Source organism: Thamnophis sirtalis, unplaced genomic scaffold (assembly GCF_051295495.1).
Source record: "Thamnophis sirtalis isolate CommonGarterSnake01/CBP01778 unplaced genomic scaffold, rThaSir2_p1.2 scaffold_2, whole genome shotgun sequence".
NCBI classification, from domain to species: Eukaryota; Metazoa; Chordata; class Lepidosauria; order Squamata; family Natricidae; genus Thamnophis; species Thamnophis sirtalis.
In genome coordinates, this window is record NW_028261382.1 from 26,853,377 (window position 1) to 26,873,694 (window position 20,318).

General features: G+C 46.8%; 2 protein-coding genes and 1 long non-coding RNA gene across 5 annotated transcripts; 1 reads left to right on the forward strand and 2 right to left on the reverse strand.

Annotated features, from left to right (window-relative positions):
* Window positions 1-285: 285 nt before the first annotated feature.
* Window positions 286-4,893, forward strand: LOC148048522 (uncharacterized). Of its 2 annotated transcripts, none has more exons than XR_015695464.1 (3): window positions 286-610; window positions 869-1,015; window positions 2,408-4,893. It is a non-coding gene; the product is annotated as an uncharacterized LOC148048522 (long non-coding RNA). The 2 variants fall into 2 exon arrangements; XR_015695463.1 differs by lacking the exon at window positions 286-610 and adding an exon at window positions 662-769.
* A 63-nt stretch (window positions 4,894-4,956) lies between these two features.
* On the reverse strand, window positions 4,957-8,771 carry LOC106552594 (uncharacterized). 2 transcript variants are annotated; one of them, XM_087704533.1, is made up of 2 exons: window positions 7,188-8,594; window positions 4,957-7,020 (listed from the first exon to the last, which is right to left on the reverse strand). In XM_087704533.1, the coding sequence occupies exons 1-2, from the start codon at window positions 8,533-8,535 to the stop codon at window positions 6,875-6,877; spliced, it is 1,494 nt and encodes a 497-aa protein (XP_087560659.1). In that variant the 5' UTR covers window positions 8,536-8,594; the 3' UTR covers window positions 4,957-6,874. The 2 variants fall into 2 exon arrangements, with proteins under 2 accessions (XP_087560659.1, XP_013926384.2); XM_014070909.2 differs by adding an exon at window positions 8,669-8,771 and having other exon boundaries at window positions 6,953-8,498.
* Window positions 8,772-13,307: 4,536 nt separating this feature from the next.
* On the reverse strand, window positions 13,308-16,215 carry LOC106553817 (uncharacterized). Its single transcript, XM_014072386.2, has 2 exons — window positions 16,113-16,215; window positions 13,308-15,971 (listed from the first exon to the last, which is right to left on the reverse strand). The coding sequence occupies exons 1-2, from the start codon at window positions 16,119-16,121 to the stop codon at window positions 14,145-14,147; spliced, it is 1,836 nt and encodes a 611-aa protein (XP_013927861.2). The 5' UTR covers window positions 16,122-16,215; the 3' UTR covers window positions 13,308-14,144.
* Window positions 16,216-20,318: the final 4,103 nt, after the last annotated feature.

Sequence of the window (20,318 nt, forward strand, 5' to 3'; positions counted from 1 at the left end):
GCCTTGTCTAGGAAGGGGCCCGGATGGGGGGGAAAGTCAGAGGCCCTGAACGTCCCCTCAACCGCCGCCTGCCTGGATGTGGGCGGGGGGAGACGGAGGAAATCCGGGACCTCAAAGATCAAAGGGAGACGCCCCTCGCCTCGGCACATGAACAGGGAGGGACTTGGGGGGGCAGGCACTCTCTGGAGGACGCAAATTGGTTGCTCTGGAGATGGCGGCGATTGGCTGAAGGACGCCTTGGGGCGGTCCCTCCAAAAGAAAGGTGTCGTCCCCCCCGAACTTGCTTAGGGCGAGACCTCGAGTGGAGGGGGTGAAGCCACAGCCACAGAAGCCCCACCCCATCTGTCTGCCTGGATGCGGGTGAGGGGGAAGCAAACCGGCTCCTCCTTGGGGGAACCTTAACAAGACTCGGCAACGCGCAGGCGCCTTATGGCGCTTTGAAGGAAGGCGGCCGCCGATTGGTTGCTCTTGGGAAGGCGGCGATTGGCAGGACCACCTTTGGAACCAGCTGAGTTTCTGGCAAAAAGGGCGCGAAACCTCCACTTCCGGAAACTAAACGGAGAACGGGGAAACTGCCAGAATCCGCGACAGAAGAGACCGGATGATGCAGGTTTGGCGCAGGGGATGCTGGGAGTCGCAGTCCGGGAGGGTCTTTCTCGGAGAAGGGGGGCCTGAGAGCCGGAAGCCTAGCCGGGCAGCCAGGCGGGCCGGGAGGGAGATGGGACGCTGCGAAGGAGGCCGTGTCTGTCTCCAGCATCATTAGAATAAGGTGACCAGATTTTCAGATTGGTAAAGAGGGACACCATTTACCGGGGGCGGGGGGGGGAGCGGCGGCGGCTTGATTAAAAAATTTATATTTTGTCAAAAGGTCACACAAGGCGATTACATGACCCCAGGACACTGAAAGCATCATAAATGTGAATCTGTTGCCAAACATCAAAACTTTGATCACGTGACCATGAGGATGCTTCAACGGTCGCTAAGTGTGAAAAATGGTCGCTAAGTGTGAAAAATGGTAATCAGTCACTTTTTTCAATGCCATTGTAACTTTTGTCACTAAATGAACTGTTTGAAAGCTATAGCTAGCTTGCATTATGATAGCTTACATTTTCAAGAGAGAGCAGCTAAACTCCTTATTAGAATTGAAATAGAAATGAGTAGAGTAGAATAGTTTATTAGCCAAGTGTTATTGGACACACAAGGAATTTGTCTTCGATGTACATAAAAAAAAAATAGAATACATTCATCAAGAATCATAAGCTACAATACTTAGTGATAGTCTCTCTCTCTCTCACACACACACACACACACACAAACACACACACACAAACACACCCCTCCTCTGGATTCAATGGGAGTTTTAGAAAATCCCCACTCCTGTGCACACCCTCCCTCTTTCTCTCCCCCTCTCCCCTCCTCTGGATTCAATGGGAGTTTTAGAAAATCCCCACTCCTGTGCACACCCTCCCTCTTTCTCTCTCTCTCTCTCTCTCTCCCCTCCTCTGGATTCAATGGAACTTTTAGACAATCTCCACTCCTGTGCACACACTCCCTCTTTCTCTCTCTCTCTCTCTCTCCTCCTCTGGATTCAATGGGGTTTAGAAAATCCCCCCTCCTCACACACTCCTCCCTCCTTCCCTCTGTCTCTCTCTCTGTCATTCTCTGTGTGTCTGTCTCTCCTCCCTCCCTGTGTGTGTGTATGTGTGTGTGTGTGGATCCCTGCCCCCGTGGATGGGCTCTGGAGTAGTAGAGCCTCCTCTTCCTCCTTTTAACCAGGCGATCTTCGGCTGTTGCACAATCCTAAGGGCACGCGCTGCCCTATTTGCTGAATCTGGCGCGGCTTCAGAGAAAGAAGGCGTGCAAGAAAGCCCCCCCCCCCACATCCCCGCTGCCTGAACGTTTGAATGAAGGAGGCTGCAGGCTCCTTTGTTCTCGGCTATGCAATTTTCTTTCGTTCTCTGCTGCCTGAACGAGTGAATGAGGCAGAGGGAGAATGAAAGGAGATTGCGTCCCTTCTGTCTCCCCGTTGCTCAGAAAAGCAACTCCGGGAAGGTCCTTTGGTGGTGGCAGGCATCCTAGAACCTGCCTGCTAGCAAAGGACCTTCCCAGAGTTGCTTTTCTGAGCAACGGGGGACAGAAGGGACCAAATACTGGCCGGCTGGGATGAGTATACAGGGCTGGGGGCGGGGCAGGCTTACTTCCGGGTCCGGTCACAAAAATCGGGTCTTTTTAAGAACGCCCCGGGACAAGGGACAAATTGTGCGGAAGCGTGATTGTCCCGCAAGAATCGGGACGTCTGGTCACCTTACCTTAGAAGGACCGTAAGAGGAGGCGGCTTTGGCCTGCGCCTCTCCTTTGGGGAAGGGGACGCAGCCCTGACCTGCCTCTCTTTCTCTCTCCCCTGCAGAAGGACGGAGGAGGAAGGAAGCGCCGCCCAATAGCAGGAGGTGCTGTGGCTGAATCTACAGCTGATTTGGCCTTCATTGTGCCAGATGTGAAAGAGCTTCTCCCTGTTTGATACAATTTACATGGGTTTTGCAAATGTCAGTAGAGACTCTCCCCAGATATCTGAAACTCCTGTCAGTTGGATTTCCTGGATGGTCCCCTTGTCTTCCAGCAGAAACCGCTGCAAGGGACAGTTGTCAGGATAGTTAAAAGTCCCCCATTTCTATGCTTTCTTTTGACCTTTCTCTTGCAAAGCCCATAAGGACTCCTGGCGGGGGGGGGGGTCCATCCTTGAAGCAGGAGGGAGGGGGAGCAGCCTGGAGAGTAGCCCTCCATGACATCCTTGCAGCCAGCAGGAGGAGGGAAGCCAAGGGAGACATCTTTGCCTCAGGCCATCCACTGGGAAGGAGGGGAACTGGGTCATCGCCTGAAAGGACCTCAAAGGGGACTCGGTAAGATCAGAGGCCCCATTCACACAACAGCTTCCCACTCCTGACTTTGCACATCCTGAGCCCCAACTGGGTTCACAGGCTGACTGCAAGGAAAGTTAACCTGACACCAGCCAGCCGGCCATGCAAATGCAGTCGTGAGGACTTCCCTTGGGGGGGGGGGGGGGTATCACATCTTGGGGAGGGGGGAAATTGGCTTGGGAGTCATCATGATTGTGCTATAAAGGGGTCTTAATGTCTGTATTTTCCAACATTTTAAGAATGCTTTGGACTAGGATTGATTTAGGATGCCATATTATATGCAAGGATGCCACCTTATTTTTTGGCATACTTTTTGGATTTTTGTCATAAAATAAGAACTATAGTATTATTACTTTACAAGTATTTATTTAGATTTGTTTGCCTCAAGGTGAATGATTAATTTCTAAACTTTGAGGTTTATGTTTTTTCATTGACCAAACCCCAATGGACTGTCCATGATTGCAATAAAGGTTTGATAAGATATCCTTTATTGTCCAGTGTTCCTGTGAACATACTGGTACCCATTAAAAAATGGAATTCTGACACCATAGCCTATTTGGAATACATAATGGAAAAAAGAGATTTGGGAGTTCACGGGGTTGATACTTGTTCATATGGAAGAAAAGTGACAATCTAATATGCTGCTTCGGATACCGGAGTCTCTTTTCTCTTCCCAGGAGGTAACACAGCGGTTGTGGAGAGGATGTGCCGTGTGCCAGATAATCCTGCAGAACTTGCTCATATGTAGTTAGTACTATCTGTACAGTTGGGGGCAATATATCCAACTGTCATGAAAAATAACTGCAAAATACATCCCAGAGACAGTAAGCATTGTTGGGTCTGCCAGCCCTTCACCCCTCCAGCTGCCTTACCAGCCCCTCCCTCCCTGTATCCACCTTTTCCTTTCTCATCCTTCCTTTCTGCCTTCTTAAAAAAAAAACCCAGCAGAGGGGGAAATCCCCTTCAATACTGCCCTCTTTTTATTTGGAAGGGACTCGGGTCACCTGGAGTCACTGGGAGTTAGGCTGCTCCCCAAATTTAATAAAAAGTCACACCTAAATAAATGGGCAAGTCTCCCAAACTTCCCTGAGGATCCTGGCTTCTCTTTCAGGTACGCAGGACACAATCTCAAAAAACTCCTCATCCTGGAGTCTTGGTAGTGAAATGATCTGGGTGCTACAACCATAAAGATATAAAGAGTTGTTTTTTCTCCTTTACTATATGTAGCAATGAGCATCCTGCACTGGATACATTGGTTCCTAGGGATAACTTTGCACATCAGCTCACAGATGTCCTATTCAGCCCAGCCCCCCCTTAAGAAAATTCTAGAACCAAAGAAGGGAAAAGGCCTAGAACAGAGAAGGAGAAGGCTGAGGCAAAGTCTAAGAAAGCAAGTTAATTCACAGCAAGTTAAATGGAATATGTGATCCTGTTGCTTCACATCTTAGGCTTTATCATAAATTTAAAATGGCATATTAGCCTTTTTAATGTGGCATTCTTAACCTTTAAAAAACCTCTTTTTAAAGTTTAAGATGGATGTTTTCCCCTTCTTTACTAAGGCTTTTTATTTGGTATGTGAGAACAAAAGTATTCTGAAAGTGTTTGAATACAACTGCAACTTTCAAGAAATACAAACCCTGGTATAAAAGACTAATGAAACACATAAATTTGTCATTTATGGAATGTTATCTAGAACCAATGTCTTCTGTTGTTTAAACTTCACAAGCATTCAGTGTATTTTATTGTTTCATCATTTGTTTCCTGACAGTGAATATATGTGTCATTCGTTTCTGTACACTCTTTAAAAACATTAGTTTTGCTTCGCTTGAATTACTTGATGGTCTGTATTTGCAGAGGTAAAAGTCTCAAATTCAAGAAATCAAGTTCTTTTCAATTCCACACCACACTTGGGGCCTGAGTTTGGAGATTAGACATGATTTAAGATGATCGACAAATAAATAAAAGTAATAGAAAAAGAGCAGAGAGTTCTCATTTTCTCCCTGGTAACCAACTTACCTCTTGGAAGGCATCTTCAACAGTGCTGGGTTTGTACCGGTTTTACTACCGGTTCGTTCGTGTGCTCTCTCGTGTGCGTGATGTCTGCACTACCGGTTCAGCCGAACTGGGAGCAACCCACCTCTGATATTCACTCTGATAACTGGCAGTTTAGCCTGCATGAATGATGTCATAAAGGCATCAGAATTCCAGAGACGATAGGCGGCCTATCAAACCTCACCCGTTCTACCTTTTTTTAGCAGTTTTTTTTAAATTTTTCCCTTCTACAACACCTACAGTCATTACATCAACATTGTTATGTCATCATACCTGTACATGTTTCACGTCTACCTTTTCTACATACCCCAATGCTAGGCAAATATCTGTAGGAGGTGACCAAACCAATTATTAAAGCTGCCCATTTCTCTCAAAAGGCAGATTATTGGGTGTAGACTGCCCCTTTGCAGGGAAGCTTCCCTAAGACTCATTTATACAGTCTCAGGTCAACCTCCCATTGCATTCCCTTTCTGTTGCCATGCTGTTTTGTAGCATCATCCCAGGTAAGTGCCCTCTATTTCTGCTTAGGTGAGAATCCTTTTTCTGAATCCTAAAGTAATGCAGCCATCCAGGACAGGAAAAAAAATCCTGTCACCCTTGAACAACTTTCAAAAGAAAATGCTGCGTAGGTTAATGATGCTGACGCCCCCCCCCCAAGGCACATGACTTTATTTTGCCAAGTTCCAAATATTGAGGGATCCAGCAATTAAAGAGACTCAGAAAAAATCCAACTTAGATCTTATCAAAATTGCACAATTTTATGCTCCTTTTTCCACACAATAATGTGTTGGAATGAGAGGAAATTCACCAGCAGGAACCATGGGAAGGACCTTAAAGAGGCCAATGAAGAATTCTCCCCTCCCATCCCCACAATTACTCAGATATACATCATGACTGAAGATCCTTCCACACACAGGCAAGTTTATAGTTTTTTTCCCCATGTAAATCCTTTGATATGGAAGGAAGAGCTCTTCACTCAAGGCATTTACAGGGTTTTTCTCCTCTGTGGATTCTTTGATTTGAATTAAGGGTTTCTTGTGAAGTGAATTGAAGTGATTGGAACACAATACCTCCAAGATCTCTTCCATTTATTATTGTTGTTATTGTGTTGCTGTCCATGTACACCGAGAGCTTCTGCACTGGAGACATATTCCTTGCATGTCTAATTACACTTGACCAAATGAAATATTTAATTTGACATGTAGTTTTATTACTATGATCATGATTATCTCAAAGCTTTTATATACAATGAGTTTATGCACCAAAGACGGATTCCTTGTGTATCCAATCAGACTTGGCCAATAAATAATTCTATTCATTCTACTCTCAATTACTCAGACAAAAAGTTTTTCCATACTCAGACAAGTTTATAGTTTTTTCATGTGAATCCTTTGATATCGAAAGAAGCACTCTTCGCTCAAGGGGTTTCTATGGTTTTTCTCCTCTGTGGATTCTTTGATGTGAATTAAGGGTTTGCTGTGAAGTGAATCGCTTGCCACTATCCAGGCATTTGCAGGCAGCCCTCGATTTACAACTACAATTCAGTCCCCAATTTTTCTTGCTAAGTGAAACATTGAAGTGAATTTTATGACCTTTCTTGCCAGTTCTGTAAATCACTCCAATTGTAACAGGGTGAAGTGAATTTGGTTTTCCCATTGACTTTGCTTGCAGGAAGGTCACAAAAAGTGACATGAACCCGGAACACTGCAACTGTCATAAAAAGGAGTCAGTTTACAAGCATCTGAATTTTCATCAAGTGACGTCAGTGTGAAAAACAGCCATAAGCCACTCTCTTCAGAGCCATTGTAACTTTGAACAGTCACTAAATGAACTGCTGTAAGTTGGGGACTAACTGTATCTGGTTATTCTCCCACGTGGATTCTTTTGTGGTTATAAAGACATCTCTCCTAGAAACTCTTTCCACACTCGAGGCCCTGATATGGTTTTTCTCTTATGTGAAGCATTTGATGTCTATACAGAGAACTTCTCCTTTTGAAGCTCTTTTCACACTCAGGGCATTTATAGGGCTTTGCTCCTGAGTAGATCCTTTGATGTTTGTGAAGGTTTCCCAAAAGACTGAAGGTCTTTCCACACTCTTTGGAAGGATTTTTCACATTCTGGGCATTCATATTTCTTTTCTCTGTCCTGGACCATTTAACGATTCCCGGGTCTTCCGAAGGACCCTCCGCCCTCCACGCATTTCTTCAGTTTCTCTTAGATGTCTATAAAGGCTGCTCCTATGACTGAAGTTCTTTCCACACTCCAGGCATTGATATGGTTTTTCTCCTGTGTGGATCCTTTTATGTCTATTAAGGCTTTTACGATCACCAAAGCTCTTTCCACACTCCAGGCATTTATGAGGTTTTTCTCCTGTGTGGATTATTAGATGTGTATAAAGGGTGCTTGTCTGACTGAAGCTCTTTCCACACTCAAAGCATTTATAAGGTTTTTCTCCTGTGTGTATTCTTTGATGTCTGTCATGGGTGCTCTTGTGCCGGAAGCTCTTTCCACACTCAAAGCATTTATAAGATTTTTCTTCTGTATGGATTTTTAGATGGCTTTTAAGAAGGTCTTTTGTTCTGAAGGATTTTTCACATTCTGGGCATTCATATTCCTTTTCTCCTGAGTGAATTTTTAAATGGTCTTGAAGATGTCCATTTCTTTTGAAGGTTTTTCCACATTCTGGGCATTGATATTTCCTTTCTCCCTCTTTGATCCTTTGGGGACTCTCGGATCTCCCAGACCCTCCACCCTCCAGGCATTTATTCAGTTTCTTTTCCGAGTGGATTCTTTGATGTTTTTCAAGGATTTGAATTGTTCTGAAGTATTTTTCACATTCCCTGCATTGGTAAGGGATTTGTAAATGGAGTCTTTTATGCTTATAAAGGCTGCTGCTGTGACAGAAGCTTTTTTCACACTCCAGGCACTTGTAAGGTTTCTCTCCTGTGTGGATTCTTTGGTGTTGTGTAAGATCTCTTGTCCGACTGAAGTTCTTTCCACACTGAAAGCATTTATATGGGTTTCCAACTGAGTGGATTCTTAGATGCCTTTGAAGATTTCCATTTGTTTTGAAGGATTTTTCACATACCGGGCATTTATTTGTTTTCTCTACCAAGTGGATCTTTTCATGTCTATAAAGGGTTCCCAATTCACTGAAACTCTTTCCGCACTTGAGGCATTTAAATGGATTTCCTAATGAGTGGATCCTTAGATGGCTCTGAAGATGCCCATTGTTTTTGAAGGATTTTTCACATCTGTATTTCTTTCCTCCCTCCTGGATGCTTTGGGGATTCTGGGATCTTCCTCCGTCCTCCAGGACCGTCTCGGGGTCTCCGCACGTTTCCTCCTCCTTGCATCGCCCTCCAGGCAGCGCCCTTTCCCGGGGTCCCCGTGGGCTCATCTCTCCTGCATCCCCGGAGCCCCCCGGCCTCCCCCGGCACATCAGGGCCTTTCCATCGCTCGGGGCTGCCCGCTCTCCTCCTCCTCTCAGGCGGCGCTTCCATCCTTCCCCCGCCGGGATCCTCCGTCCTCCTGCAGGGGGAGAGAGAGAGGCGGGTAACGGCTGCATCCCCTTCCCCGCAGGAGGGCCCAGGCCTCCGCCTCCGCCTCTCACAGTCCTTCCCCGCCCGCCCCCCTGTGTGACTCCTTTCACCGGGAGAGACCCTCCCAGACTGCAACTCCCAGCATCCCCTGCGCCAAACCTGTATCTTCCGGCCACCTCTTTCGTCGATCCAGGCAGCTCCCTCGTTGCCCGTTCCGTTCCCGGAAGTGGAGGCTTCACGCCCTTTTCTCGAGAAGTACCGCCTTTTCCTTTGGAGAAACCGCCCAAACAGTCCTCCTGCCAATCGCCGTCCTCCAAGAGCGACCAATCGGCTTCTGCCTTCCTTCAACAAGCCAGAGGCCGCCTGCGCAGTGCCGAGGGTTGCTTTCCTTCAGTGCGGAGATGAGGCGGAGGTCTCCCTTTGATCTTGGAGGTGCCTCTTTTGCCCCACCCTTTGTCCCCCTCCCCCACCCGGGGGGGCAATCTGGAGGGGGGGTCCTCCCTGCAGCTCCTGAGCCCCCAAAGCCCCCTTTTCAAATCTACAGGGGCAGAATCCCCTCCAGGACCCCCCCTTAATATGTGGACACTCAGCCTCTTCTGGCCTCCAGGAAGGCCCCGTGCAGCCCCTCCCCCAGCTCCCCCCCACGCGCCCCCTCCCTCCCCAGGAAGAGGGGCCCGGGGCTGGAGGGCCCCCACCACCTTGGGGGGCTTTTCCTGGTTGATGCATCGCCCCAAAGGCTGGAGGGGCTCCTGGTCCTTCTGCTCTCTTGCACTGCAGCTCCTCCTCGGCTGGGAGGCGATCCTGATGGAGCCCCTCCATAAGTCTTTAACCTTAGATGTCAACAATCTCCCCAATGGCAACTTTTAAGGTTTGACTTCATTTTAATGTTCTTGTTTTTGCAGGAAATACCTGAGGCGATCTGAGGCTGGAGCCCAGTGAGGTCCTGAAGGCGTTTTTAGACCTGTGGAGGAAGTTCCCCTGTCAGCTAACCCAATAAAAACAAGCGAGCTGGAAGGGGCCTTGGAGGTCTTCTAGTCCAACCCCCTTCTCAAGCAAGAGATCTTATCCCAAAGGTGCTTTTTCAAGAGGCAACTGGACTTTATTTGCTTTTCTTTGAAGATGTTTCACTTCTCATCCAAGAAGCTTCCTCCGTTCTTTCGTACCAAAGAAGCTTCTTGGATGACAAGCGAAACACCTTCAAAGGAAAAGCAGAAAGTCCAGCTGCTTCTTGAAAAATCACCTTTGGGACAACCATGACGTGGATGACGGAGAATCTCCATAGACATTCGGGACATTCCCAGACAAGAAGGAATATGCTGTGTTTGGAGGAGTTGGCAGAGTCTTCATTGGCTTCTATGTTATTTTCTGCTTTTATTAAAGTGTGTCGTTGTGTAAATGTCATACATTTATCCATGCTCCACACTTGAAATAAGATATTCAATCCTAGGGTCTGAGAAGCTGAAGCCTGAGGGCTAGAGGGGTGGCCAGTTTGGGGGATGGGGGCCAACAGCTTCTCCTTCATCATTCTCTGCCCTTGTTTTCAGGCCATGAGCCTTGACTGAGGCCAAAAGTACGGAAGCAATTGGGAAGACTGGCTTGCAAAGGCCATAAGGACTCCTGGCAGCTGTTCACGTGAAAGGGGGCTTAACATGAAACGCGCTGTGGCTCTTGGCGAGACAGAGGCCCACGAGTGGAAGCAGTAGAGGGGGGGGGGGCTCCGTCTTTGAAGCAGGAGGGAGGGGAAGCAGCAGGGAGGGTAGCCCTCCATGCCATCCTTGCAGCCAGCAGAAATAGGGAAGCCAAGGGAGACATATTTGCTCCAGGACGTCCACTGGGAGGGAGGTGAACTAGGCCATTGCCTGAAAGGACTTGGTGTGACCAGAGACCCCATTCACACAACACGTTTCCCACTCCTGGCTTTGCACATCCTGAGCCCCGGCTGGGTTCACAGGCTGACTGCAAGGAAAGATAACCTGACACCAGCCAAGCTGAGCAGGCCATGCAAATGCAGCCATGAGGGCTTCCTTTCCTGGGGGACGCATCTGGTGGAAAAACACCTGGAGAGCTATCAAAAGCGCCCTTCTCCCCCCAGGTATATCTCTTCCTTTGCAGGAGACCCTCATGGTTTCATTGTTTCCCCAGTAATCACCCCTGCGAGGTAGGGCAGCCCCACAACTGCAAAAACAATAACAATGGTTACTATTCAGCTTTACATTTGCTCTGTAGAAGGACCATTTTACTATTTTCTTTATTCTTATGGTTTGTTCAGTGTTTTTCCTATTCTCTCTTGCCTCAATAGTTTAACTGGCATCACCAATTATTTAAAAATTGTTTTGCATCATCACATATTTTCTTTGAACAGCTGCAACTCTTGCAAATTGTGCCAGGGATGTGAGTTCAATTGTATTCAGTGTACATTCCTATATCTCCCTCGCAAATTTAATTCAGCCACTCAATAGTGCTGTATTTCAATGTATCTCTCAGCAGGGTTGGTCTACACCCCTCTGCCTCCTTTTCCTGGAAGAAGCCACTGACATCTCGGCCTTTCTGTCTTCCCTCAAACACATCTGTCCCAACACAGCTGGTAGGCAAGAAGCCAAGGAAGGCAGATGTGTGGGTTGCAGTGTCCAAAGCTGCTTCCTTCCTGGTATCTTCTTAGTGCGCATATGCAATCCTTCCCTCCAAAAAGCTTTTTCATGTAGCTTTATTTTGTTTCATATAAACAACTTGGTTTCCTTATTAATGCTGATAGCTTAACAATGCATTGTTTGTTTCAGAGAACAGAAATCCCTGTCAAGTAAGTTATAAACATACGCTCCATCTCTGGGCAACCTTTCATTTGGGAAGTGAGAGATGCTCCTTCTATATAAATCTCTCTGGTTGATTCCCTACACTACCTCTCACAGTCCCCCGTCAGAGAGCAAAAGCTCTCCCAAACACAAGGATCCAGGAATAGTAATAATTTTAGATATAAAGAATTGTTTTTCTCCTTTGTTCTCTGTAATTATTAATATACTGCCTTGGGTACAGTGGTTCCTCTGGAAAACTTTGAACATCAGCCCATAGATGTCCTATACAACCAGCAACCACCATCTCCCCTCCCCTAGCAAGAAAAACCCCTTGAGAAAATGCCTAGAAGAGAGGAGAAAACTGAGGTAAAGCCTAAGAAAGCAATTTGATTCACAGGAAGTTAAACTATTTGTGATCCTTTGCCTCCCATTTTAGGCTTCATCACTAATTTAAAATGGCATTTTAACAGGCAGTCTGTTTTCCTTCTTGACTAAGATTCTTTATTCTGTATCAGAGAACTTGCTTTTTTAGGAACTACACAACAGAGTATTCTGAATTTCTTTGAATACATCTGCATCTTTCAAGAAACACCCCAACCTGCTGAGAAAGACTAATGTAGCCCATACTTTTGTCCCTTGTGGAATCCAGTGACGTGCAGTGAGGTTTATGGCTGGTGAGGCAAGGGGGCAAAAACCACCCTATGTCGGACACAGCGCTGGCGCTTTGGTGGGGCTTTCCGAAAGCCCCGCCGAAGCCCTACCGCTGTGTCCGATATACCACACCAAGGGAGAACCCATCTTTCTCCCTTCTCCTACAAAACAACATTAGGAGAAAGGGGCAGGTTATATTAATGAAGACACCCCGCACTTAAAGTGGTTCCCCTTAGATAGGAAACGGAAAATGATTATAAACATGCCTGCTGAATGGTCAGCCTCCTCGCTTTAACAGTTTTGGGTTGTCGAAACAAAAAAAAAGTGCCAGCCCTCACACCAGCAGAGGTGGGTAAAACACACACACAAATTACTTACAATAATACAATTAATTACAAATTACAATAATTTTGAATTCCTCCTCCTCCCTCTGACCCACATACCTTTTTCAGCTGTTTCACAGAGGATTTCAACTCTGCTTGTCTGCCATGATAAAAATATAAAAGGAAAAAGGTAAGAACTGCTGAGGTCAGGCTGGGTTAGCTGCTGCCAGTCTCCAATGGATGACTCTGCTTAACTGTTTTAAAAAGCCTCTTTAAAAAGTGCTCTCTACAGGAGGGGGCGAGAGAACCATATGCCTCATCTACATAAGGAATTTTTTGGCTTTTAACCCTTGCTTAACTCTGCTCGAGTGATCATAAAGATAGACTAAATGAGGCATGTGGTTCTCCCTCCTCCTCCTATAGAGGGCACTTTTTAAAGAGGCTTTTTTAAACAGTTAAGCACTAAGCAGAGTCATCCACTGTGACTCTGGCAGCAACTACCTCAGCCTTTTTCCTTTTACATTTTTTTTCTTTTCATGATGACAGTGGTGAGGCCCTGCCTCCGCTGCCTGTACGTCCCTGCTGGAATCTTGTCTAGAATCAATGTCTTCTGCTCTTTAAACTTCACGAGCAATCAGTGTATTTTATCGTTTCATTTCTTTCCTGACTGTGAATCTATATACCATTTGACACCCCTTCCCCAATAAATGTTTTTGCTTTGTTTGGATTACTTGATGATCTTCATTTTCAGGTGGACAAAGAAGCCCCTTTGCTTCTCTCAAAGTCTTCCGGTTGGCCATTTCGGCCTGTTTTTCACCCTCCCCAGGTTCTGGAGGCTTTCCTGAGGCCTAGGAAGGGTGAAAATGGCTTCCCCCAACCCCCTCCCCAGGATTCAGGAAAGCATTCAGAGACTGTTGAGGGCAAAAATCCCTCCCTGCATGGAGGTTGTGCGTGCATGCACAGGTGTCAACGTTTAAAAAACAGTTAACCATCACTGGTATAGGGCCAAAAGATTAGAACACAAAACCTCCAAGATCCCTTCCAATTGTTGTTTTTATAGCTGTTGGTGTGCATGTACACCCAGAGCTTCTGCATTGGAGACATATTACTTGCATGTCTAATTACACTTCATGAAATAAAATATTTAATTTCATTTGTAGTTGTATTACAATGATCATGATTATCACATAGCTTTTATGTACAATTATGCACCGAAGACAGATTCCTTGTGTGTCCAATCACACTTGGCCAATAAAGAACTCTCCTCTCCTCTACTCTCAATTACTCAGACATGTATCATGACGGAAGGTCTTTCCACACTCAATCAAGTTTATAGCTTTTTTTAGTGTGAATCCTTTGATATTGAAAGAAGCGCTCTTCACTCAAGGGGTTTATATGGTTTTTCTCCTCTGTGGATTCTTTGATGTGAATTAAGGGATTGCTCTGAAGTGAATCGCTTGCCGCAATCCAAGCATTTTCAGGCAGCCCTCAATTTACAACAATTCAGCTGCAAATTTTTCCTGCTAAATGAAACATTGAAGTAGATTTTATGACCTTTCTTGCCAGTTTTGTAAATCACTCCAACTGTAACAGCGTTAAGTGAATATGGTTTTCCCATTGTCTTTGCTTGCTGGAAGGTCACAAAAGGTGACATGCCCTCCGAACACTGCAACCGTCACAAAAAGGAGTCAGTTTACAAGTGTCTAAATTTTGATCAAGTGATGTCAGTATGAAAAACAGCCATAAGCCACTCTCTTCAGAGCCATTATAACTTTGAACAGTTACTAAATGAACTGCTGTAAGTTGGGGACTGACTGTATCTGGTTATTCTCCCATGTGGATTCTTTGATGTTTATAATGACTTCCGCTCTCCTAGAAACTCTTTCCACGCTCCAGGATTTTATGAGGTTTCTCTCTTGTGTGGATCCTTTGATGTATATAAAGGCTGTCCTTCCGACTGAAGCACTTTCCACATTCCAGGCATTTATGAGGTTTTTCTCCTGTGTGGATTCTTTGATGTGTATAAAGGTTGCTCCTGTGACTGAAGCTCTTTCCACACTCCAGGCATTTATGAGGTTTTTCTCCTGTGTGGCTCCTTTGATGTCTATAAAGGCTGTTCCTCAGACTGAAGCTCTTTCCACACACCAAGCATTTATGAGGTTTTTCTCCTGTGTGGATCATTTGATGTCTATAAAGGCTGCTCCTCTGACTGAAGCTCTTTCCACACTCCAGGCAATTATGAGGTTTTTCTCCTGAATGGACCCATAGATGCCTTTGAAGATGGTATTTTGTCTTGAAGTATTTTTCACATTCCAGACACTGATATTTCCTTCCTCCCTCCTGGATCCTTTGGGGCTTCCAGGGTCTTATGAAGGACCCTCCGCCCTCCAGGCATTTCTTCCCTTTCTCTCTCCAATGAATCCTTTGATGTCTATAAAGGTTTCCCAAATTACCGAAGCTCTTTCCACACTCCAGACATGTATGAGGTTTTTCTCCTGTGTGGATCCTTTGATGTATATAAAGGTTTCCCAACTGACTGAAGCTCTTTCCACACTCTGGGCAATTAAATGGTTTCTCTCCCGTGTGGATTCTTGCATGTTGAGTAAGCTCTCCTCTCTGAGTGAAGCTCTTTCCACACTCCAGGCATTTATGAAGTTTTTCTCCTGTGTGGATCCTCTGATGTGTGTAAAGGCTGCTCCTCTGACTGAAGCTCTTTCCACACTCCAGGCATTTATGAGGTTTTTCTCCTGTGTGGATCCTCTGATGTGTATAAAGGCTGCTCCTCTGAATGAAGCTCTTTCCACATTCCAGGCATTCATGAGGTTTTTCTCCTGTGTGGATCCTTTGATGTCGATAAAGGTTTCCCAACTGACTGAAGCTCTTTCCACACTCCAGGCATTTAAATGGTTTCTCCCCGGTGTGGATTCTTGCATGTTGCATAAGTTCTGCTCTCCAATTGAAGCTCTTTCCACACTCAAAGCATTTATGTAGGTTAATAAATGAGTCGATTTTTAGAGGGTTTTCAAGATGGTTGTTTCTCTTGAAGGATTTTTTGCATTCTGGGCACTGATATTTCCTTCCTCCCTTCTGGATCCTTCGGGGATTCTGGAGTCTTCCGAAGGACCCTCCGCTCTCCAGGCATTTCTTCCGTTTCTCTCCCCAATGGATCCTTTGATGTTTATAAAGGTTGCCCCTCCAACAAAAGCTCTTTTCACATTCGAGGCATTTAAATGGTTTCTCCCCTCTGTGGATCTTTTGATGTATATAAAAGATACTCCTCCAAATGAAGCACTTTCCACACTTCGGGCACTTATGAGGTTTTTCTCCTGAATGGACCTTTAGATGGCTCTGAAGATGCTCTTTGCTCTTGAAGAATTTCTCGCATTGATGATATTTCCTTCCTTCCTCATGGATTCTTTGGGGATTCCGGGGTCTTCCGAAGGACGCCCCGCCCTCCAGGACCGTCTCGGGGTGTCCGCCCGTTTCCTCCTCCCCGCATCGCCCTCCAGGCAGCCGCGTTTCCCAAAGTCCTTCTGGACTAATAATCCCTCCTGCAGCGCCGGAGCCTCCCGGCCTTTCTCCGCCGTCTCCGGGGGAAGCCGCGCCAAGACAGGGCATAGCTGCTCCGGGGGTACCGCTCTCCTCCTTCTCCTCCCGGGCGGCGCTTCCTTCCATTCCCCGCTGGTGTCCTCCGTCCTCCTGCAGGAGGGGAGAGAGAGAGAGGCGGGTCACAGTACCGCCCGCGTCCCGTCAGGAGAGGCCCAGGCCGAAGCCTCCGCAACCTTTGGACGCGAACGACACCATCCCAGACTGCAACGCCCAGCATCCCCTGCGTCAAACCTGCATCATCCGTGCTCCTCTGTCGCCGTTTCAGGCAGCTCTCTCGTTGCCCGTTTCTTTTCCGGAAGTGGAGGCTTCACGCCCTTTTTTCTCCAGAGGTTCCGCCTGTTCCTTTGGAGACACCGCTCCTAAGAGTCATCCTGCCAATCGCTGGCCTCTCCAGAGCGACCAATCGGCTTCCGCCTAACTTCAAAACAGAGGGCGCCTGCGCAGTGCCGAAGATTGCTTTCCTTCCGTCCGGAGTTGAGGCGGAGGTCTCTCTTTATCTTGGAGGTACCTCTTTTGCCCCCCCCTTTGTCCCCCGCCCCCACCCGGGGTCTCTCCCTAGGCACGGCGGGCGGGGAATTCGGGGGGAGGGTCCTCCCGGCAGCTCCTGAACCCCCAAAGCCCCCTTTGCAAATATGCCGGGGGGCAGATCCCCCCCTTAATATGTGGACACTCAGCCTCTTCTGTCCTCCATGAAGGCCGCTTGCAGCCCCTCCCCCAGCTCTCCCCCACGCGCCCCCTCCCTCCCGAGGAAGAGGGGCCCGGGGCTGAAGGGCCCCCACCACCTTGGGGGGCTTTTTGCTGGTTGATGCATCGCCCCAAAGGCTGGAGGGGCTCCTGGTCCTTCTGCTCTCTTGCACTGCAGCTCCTCCTCGGCTGGGAGGCGATCCTGATGGAGCCCCTCCATAAGTCTTTAACCTTAGATGTCAACAATCTCCCCAATGGCAACTTTTAAGGTTTGACTTCATTTTAATGTTCTTGTTTTTGCAGGAAATACCTGAGGCGATCTGAGGCTGGAGCCCAGTGAGGTCCGGAAGGCGTTTTTAGACCTGTGGAGGAAGTTCCCCTGTCAGCTAACCCAATAAGAACAAGCGAGCTGGAAGAGGCCTTGGAAGTCTTCTAGTCCAACCCCCCTCTCAAGCAGGAGATCTTATCCCAAAGGTGCTTTTTCAAGAGGCAACTGGACTTTCTTTGCTTTTCTTTGAAGATGTTTCACTTCTCATCCAAGAAGCTTCCTCCGTTCTTTCGTACCAAAGAAGCTTCTTGGATGACAAGCGAAACACCTTCAAAGGAAAACCAGAAAGTCCAGCTGCCTCTTGAAAAATCACCTTTGGGACAACCATGACGTGGATGACGGAGAATCTCTATAGACATTCAGGATATTCCCAGACAAGAAGGAATATGCTGTGTTTGGAGGAGCTGGCAGAGTCTTCATTGGCTTCTATGTTATTTTCTGCTTTTATTAAAGCGTATCCTTGTGTAAATGTCATACATGCATCCATCCCCCACACTTGAAATAAGGTATTCAATTCTGGGGGCCTGAAAAGCCGAAACCTGGGAGATTGAGGGTTGGCCAGTTTGGGGGATGGAGGGCAAAGAGCTGCTCCTTCATCATTCTCTGCCCCTGTTTTCAGGCCATGAGCCTTGACTGGGGCCAGAAGTACGGAAGCAATTGGGAAGACTGGCTTGCAAAGGTCATAAGGATTCCTGGCACCTCTTCACATGTAAGGGGGGTCCACATGAAACGCACTGTGGCTCTTGGTGAGACAGAGGCCCACGAGTGGAAGCAGTGGAGGGGGAGGTCTCCATCTATGAAGCATGAGGGAGGGGGAGCAGAAGGGAGAGTATTCCCCCCATGCCATCCTTGCAGCCAGCAGAAGTAGGGAACCCATCTTTGCCCATGTCGTCCACTGGGAAGGAGGATATGGTTCATCGCCTGAAAGGACCTCAAAGCGGACTCGGTGGGACCAGAGGCCCCATTCACGCAACACACTTCCCACTCCTGGCTTTGCATATCCTGAGTCCTGCCTGGGTTCACAGGCTGACTGCAAGGAAAGTTAACCTGGATTAAAACCAGCCAAGCTGAGCAGGTTATGAAAATGCAGCCGTGAGGCCTTCCCTTCCCGGGGGTCGCATCTGCTGGAAAAACACCTGAGCAGTCGTCAAAATGGCCCTTCTCCCCCCCTCTTCCTGGGCTCCATTGTGGGAGACAATCATGGTTTCTCCATTTCCCTGGTAATCACCCCTGCGAGGTAGGGTAGCCCTTCAACTGCAGAAGCAATAACAATGGTTACTGTTGTGACTCAGCAGAAGTTTGCTCAGAGTTGAGTCGGGATGCAGGAATAATGAGCTCGTTAGGGTCGTCTTCTGCAGATAAAAGATGGTGCCACGCCTTTGTTGCAGAAGTCAACGTTCGTGGTTCATCGGTCATGGTTTGTTGTTCGTGAGAGGCACTTGGATAAGTGATTTGCTTTCTGTAATCCTGATTCAAAGAGGCCTTGGATAAGTGATTTGCTTTCTTTCTGTAAACCTGGTTTTGCTGTAAGACCTTTTTGTTTTTGCTTTTGCTCTGTACCTTTTTGCCAGAGACTTTATCTATGTTTATTTTTGGGCTCGCAGCCAGCTTGAGCCAGGACTGATAAAGTTATTTCCTTTGAAGTTCTATGTGACTGTCATTTGTGAATGAGCAAAGAGGGGGGGGTCAGAACAGGTTACTATTGGTTCACTTTACTGTTGCTTCCTCTCAGTGTTCCCCATCACAGCAAAAGCTCTCCCAAACACAAGGATCCAGGAATATAAATAATTTTAGATATAATTTTTCCCCTTTTGCCCTCTGTAATTATTAGTATTCTGCCCTGGGTACAGTGGTTCCTCTGAAAAAACATTGAACATTAGCTCACAGATGTCCTATACAACCAGCATCCCCCCAATGAGGCAAAGCCTAAGAAAGCAAGTTAATTCACAGCAAGTTAAACTGTGGTTCGCCTCTCATTTTAGGCTTCACTAATTAAAAATGGCACATTAACAGGCAGCCTCTTCTGTTTTTTGCATGTCTTTCTTCTTGACTAAGGCTCTTTATTCTGTATGTGAGAACTTGCTTTTTCAGGAACTACAAAACAGAGTATTCTGAGTGTATTTGAATCCATCTGCAACTTTCAAGAAAAACCCCAACCCAGCTGGGAAAGACTAATGTAGCCCATACATTTGTCCCTTGTGGAATGTTATCTAGAATCAATGTCTTCTGTTGTTGCTTCTCTCAAACTCTCTCATTCAGGTAATCAAGTTCTATAGTAAACTTGGTGCCTGAGTTTGGAGAGGAAGAGTTGATTTAAAAGCATCAGAAATGAAAAGCAACAGAAAAAGAGCTGGTCTTCTCATTTTCACCCTGTCTCCCTCAAATAAGGTGACAAATGGGCATTTTCCTCCTTGCAATACAACTCTGATAAATTGGCTGCAAATAAAGGAACGATTTCCCAGATTTCAGGAGTCCTTCTGAAGACTAACTTACCTCTTGGAGAGCATCTTCACTCTAACAACTGGCTTAGCCTGCATGGATGAGGTCATAAAGCCATCAGAATTCCAAAGCTCACCTGCTCCACCTTTTCTATATACACCAATGCTAGGCAAATGTCTTTAGTAAGAGACCAAACCGATAACTAAAACTGCCCATTTCTCTCAGTTTTACACAAAAGGCATACTTTTTGATGTAGACTGCCTTTGTTAAGGGAAGCTCCACTCATTAAAGTAGCTCTGGATGAACTTCCCATCGCATTCCCTTTGTGCTGCCATGCTGTTTCTGTGTTTTGTTCCATCATCCCAGATGAGCTTCCTCCATTATTTCTGCTTAGGTACAGACACCTTTTTCTGAACCCCAAAGTATTGTTAGAGGGTGCAGAGTTTAAAGATGGGGAGAGAATTTTTCTCCTCAAATTGTGAACTGGATTGAATTAATGGCTGGACGATTGTGTTGCCCTTTTGGGGCAGACAGCCTACAATTCCGGGCACAGCAGCACCGGCTTTAGGCCGGGCAGAGGGAGGACTGGACCCCGTGTCAGAGCAGCTCTCAACTGCAGCCCTTGGACGGAGATCAGGCAAGCATCTCGTCCACAGCTGCCCAGTTGGGAATCCAACATTTCTGAACTACTGACAGATTAACACCCAGGCTAGTACAAGGCCTCTAGAGCCTCCCCAAAGTCTATAAAAATCTGTGTAATTTAAACCATTGTTTCTTGGACCACCTTCTGGAGCAAAGAAAATTTCAGAAAGAACTAGAAGGGACCTTGGAGGTCTTCTATCCCAGCCCCCTGTTCAAACAGGAGAGCCCAGACCATCTCAGGCAAGTGACTGTCAAGTGTCTTCTTAAATACCTCCCCCGGCCCCCTCCCCAGGATTCAGGAAAGCTTCAGAGGCTGTTGATGGGAAAAAATCCCTCCCCGCATG

Excerpts from the sequence above, each read along its gene's own strand:
- LOC106552594 (XM_087704533.1), bottom strand. The coding sequence starts at position 8,535 with ATGCAGCCGTTACCCGCCTCTCTCTCTCCCCCTGCAGGAGGACGGAGG. Across the intron at positions 7,021-7,187 it reads TAGGAGCAGCCTTTATAGAC|ATCAAAGGATCTACTCAGGA; the intron begins ATCTAAGAGAAA and ends ACCTTCACAAAC.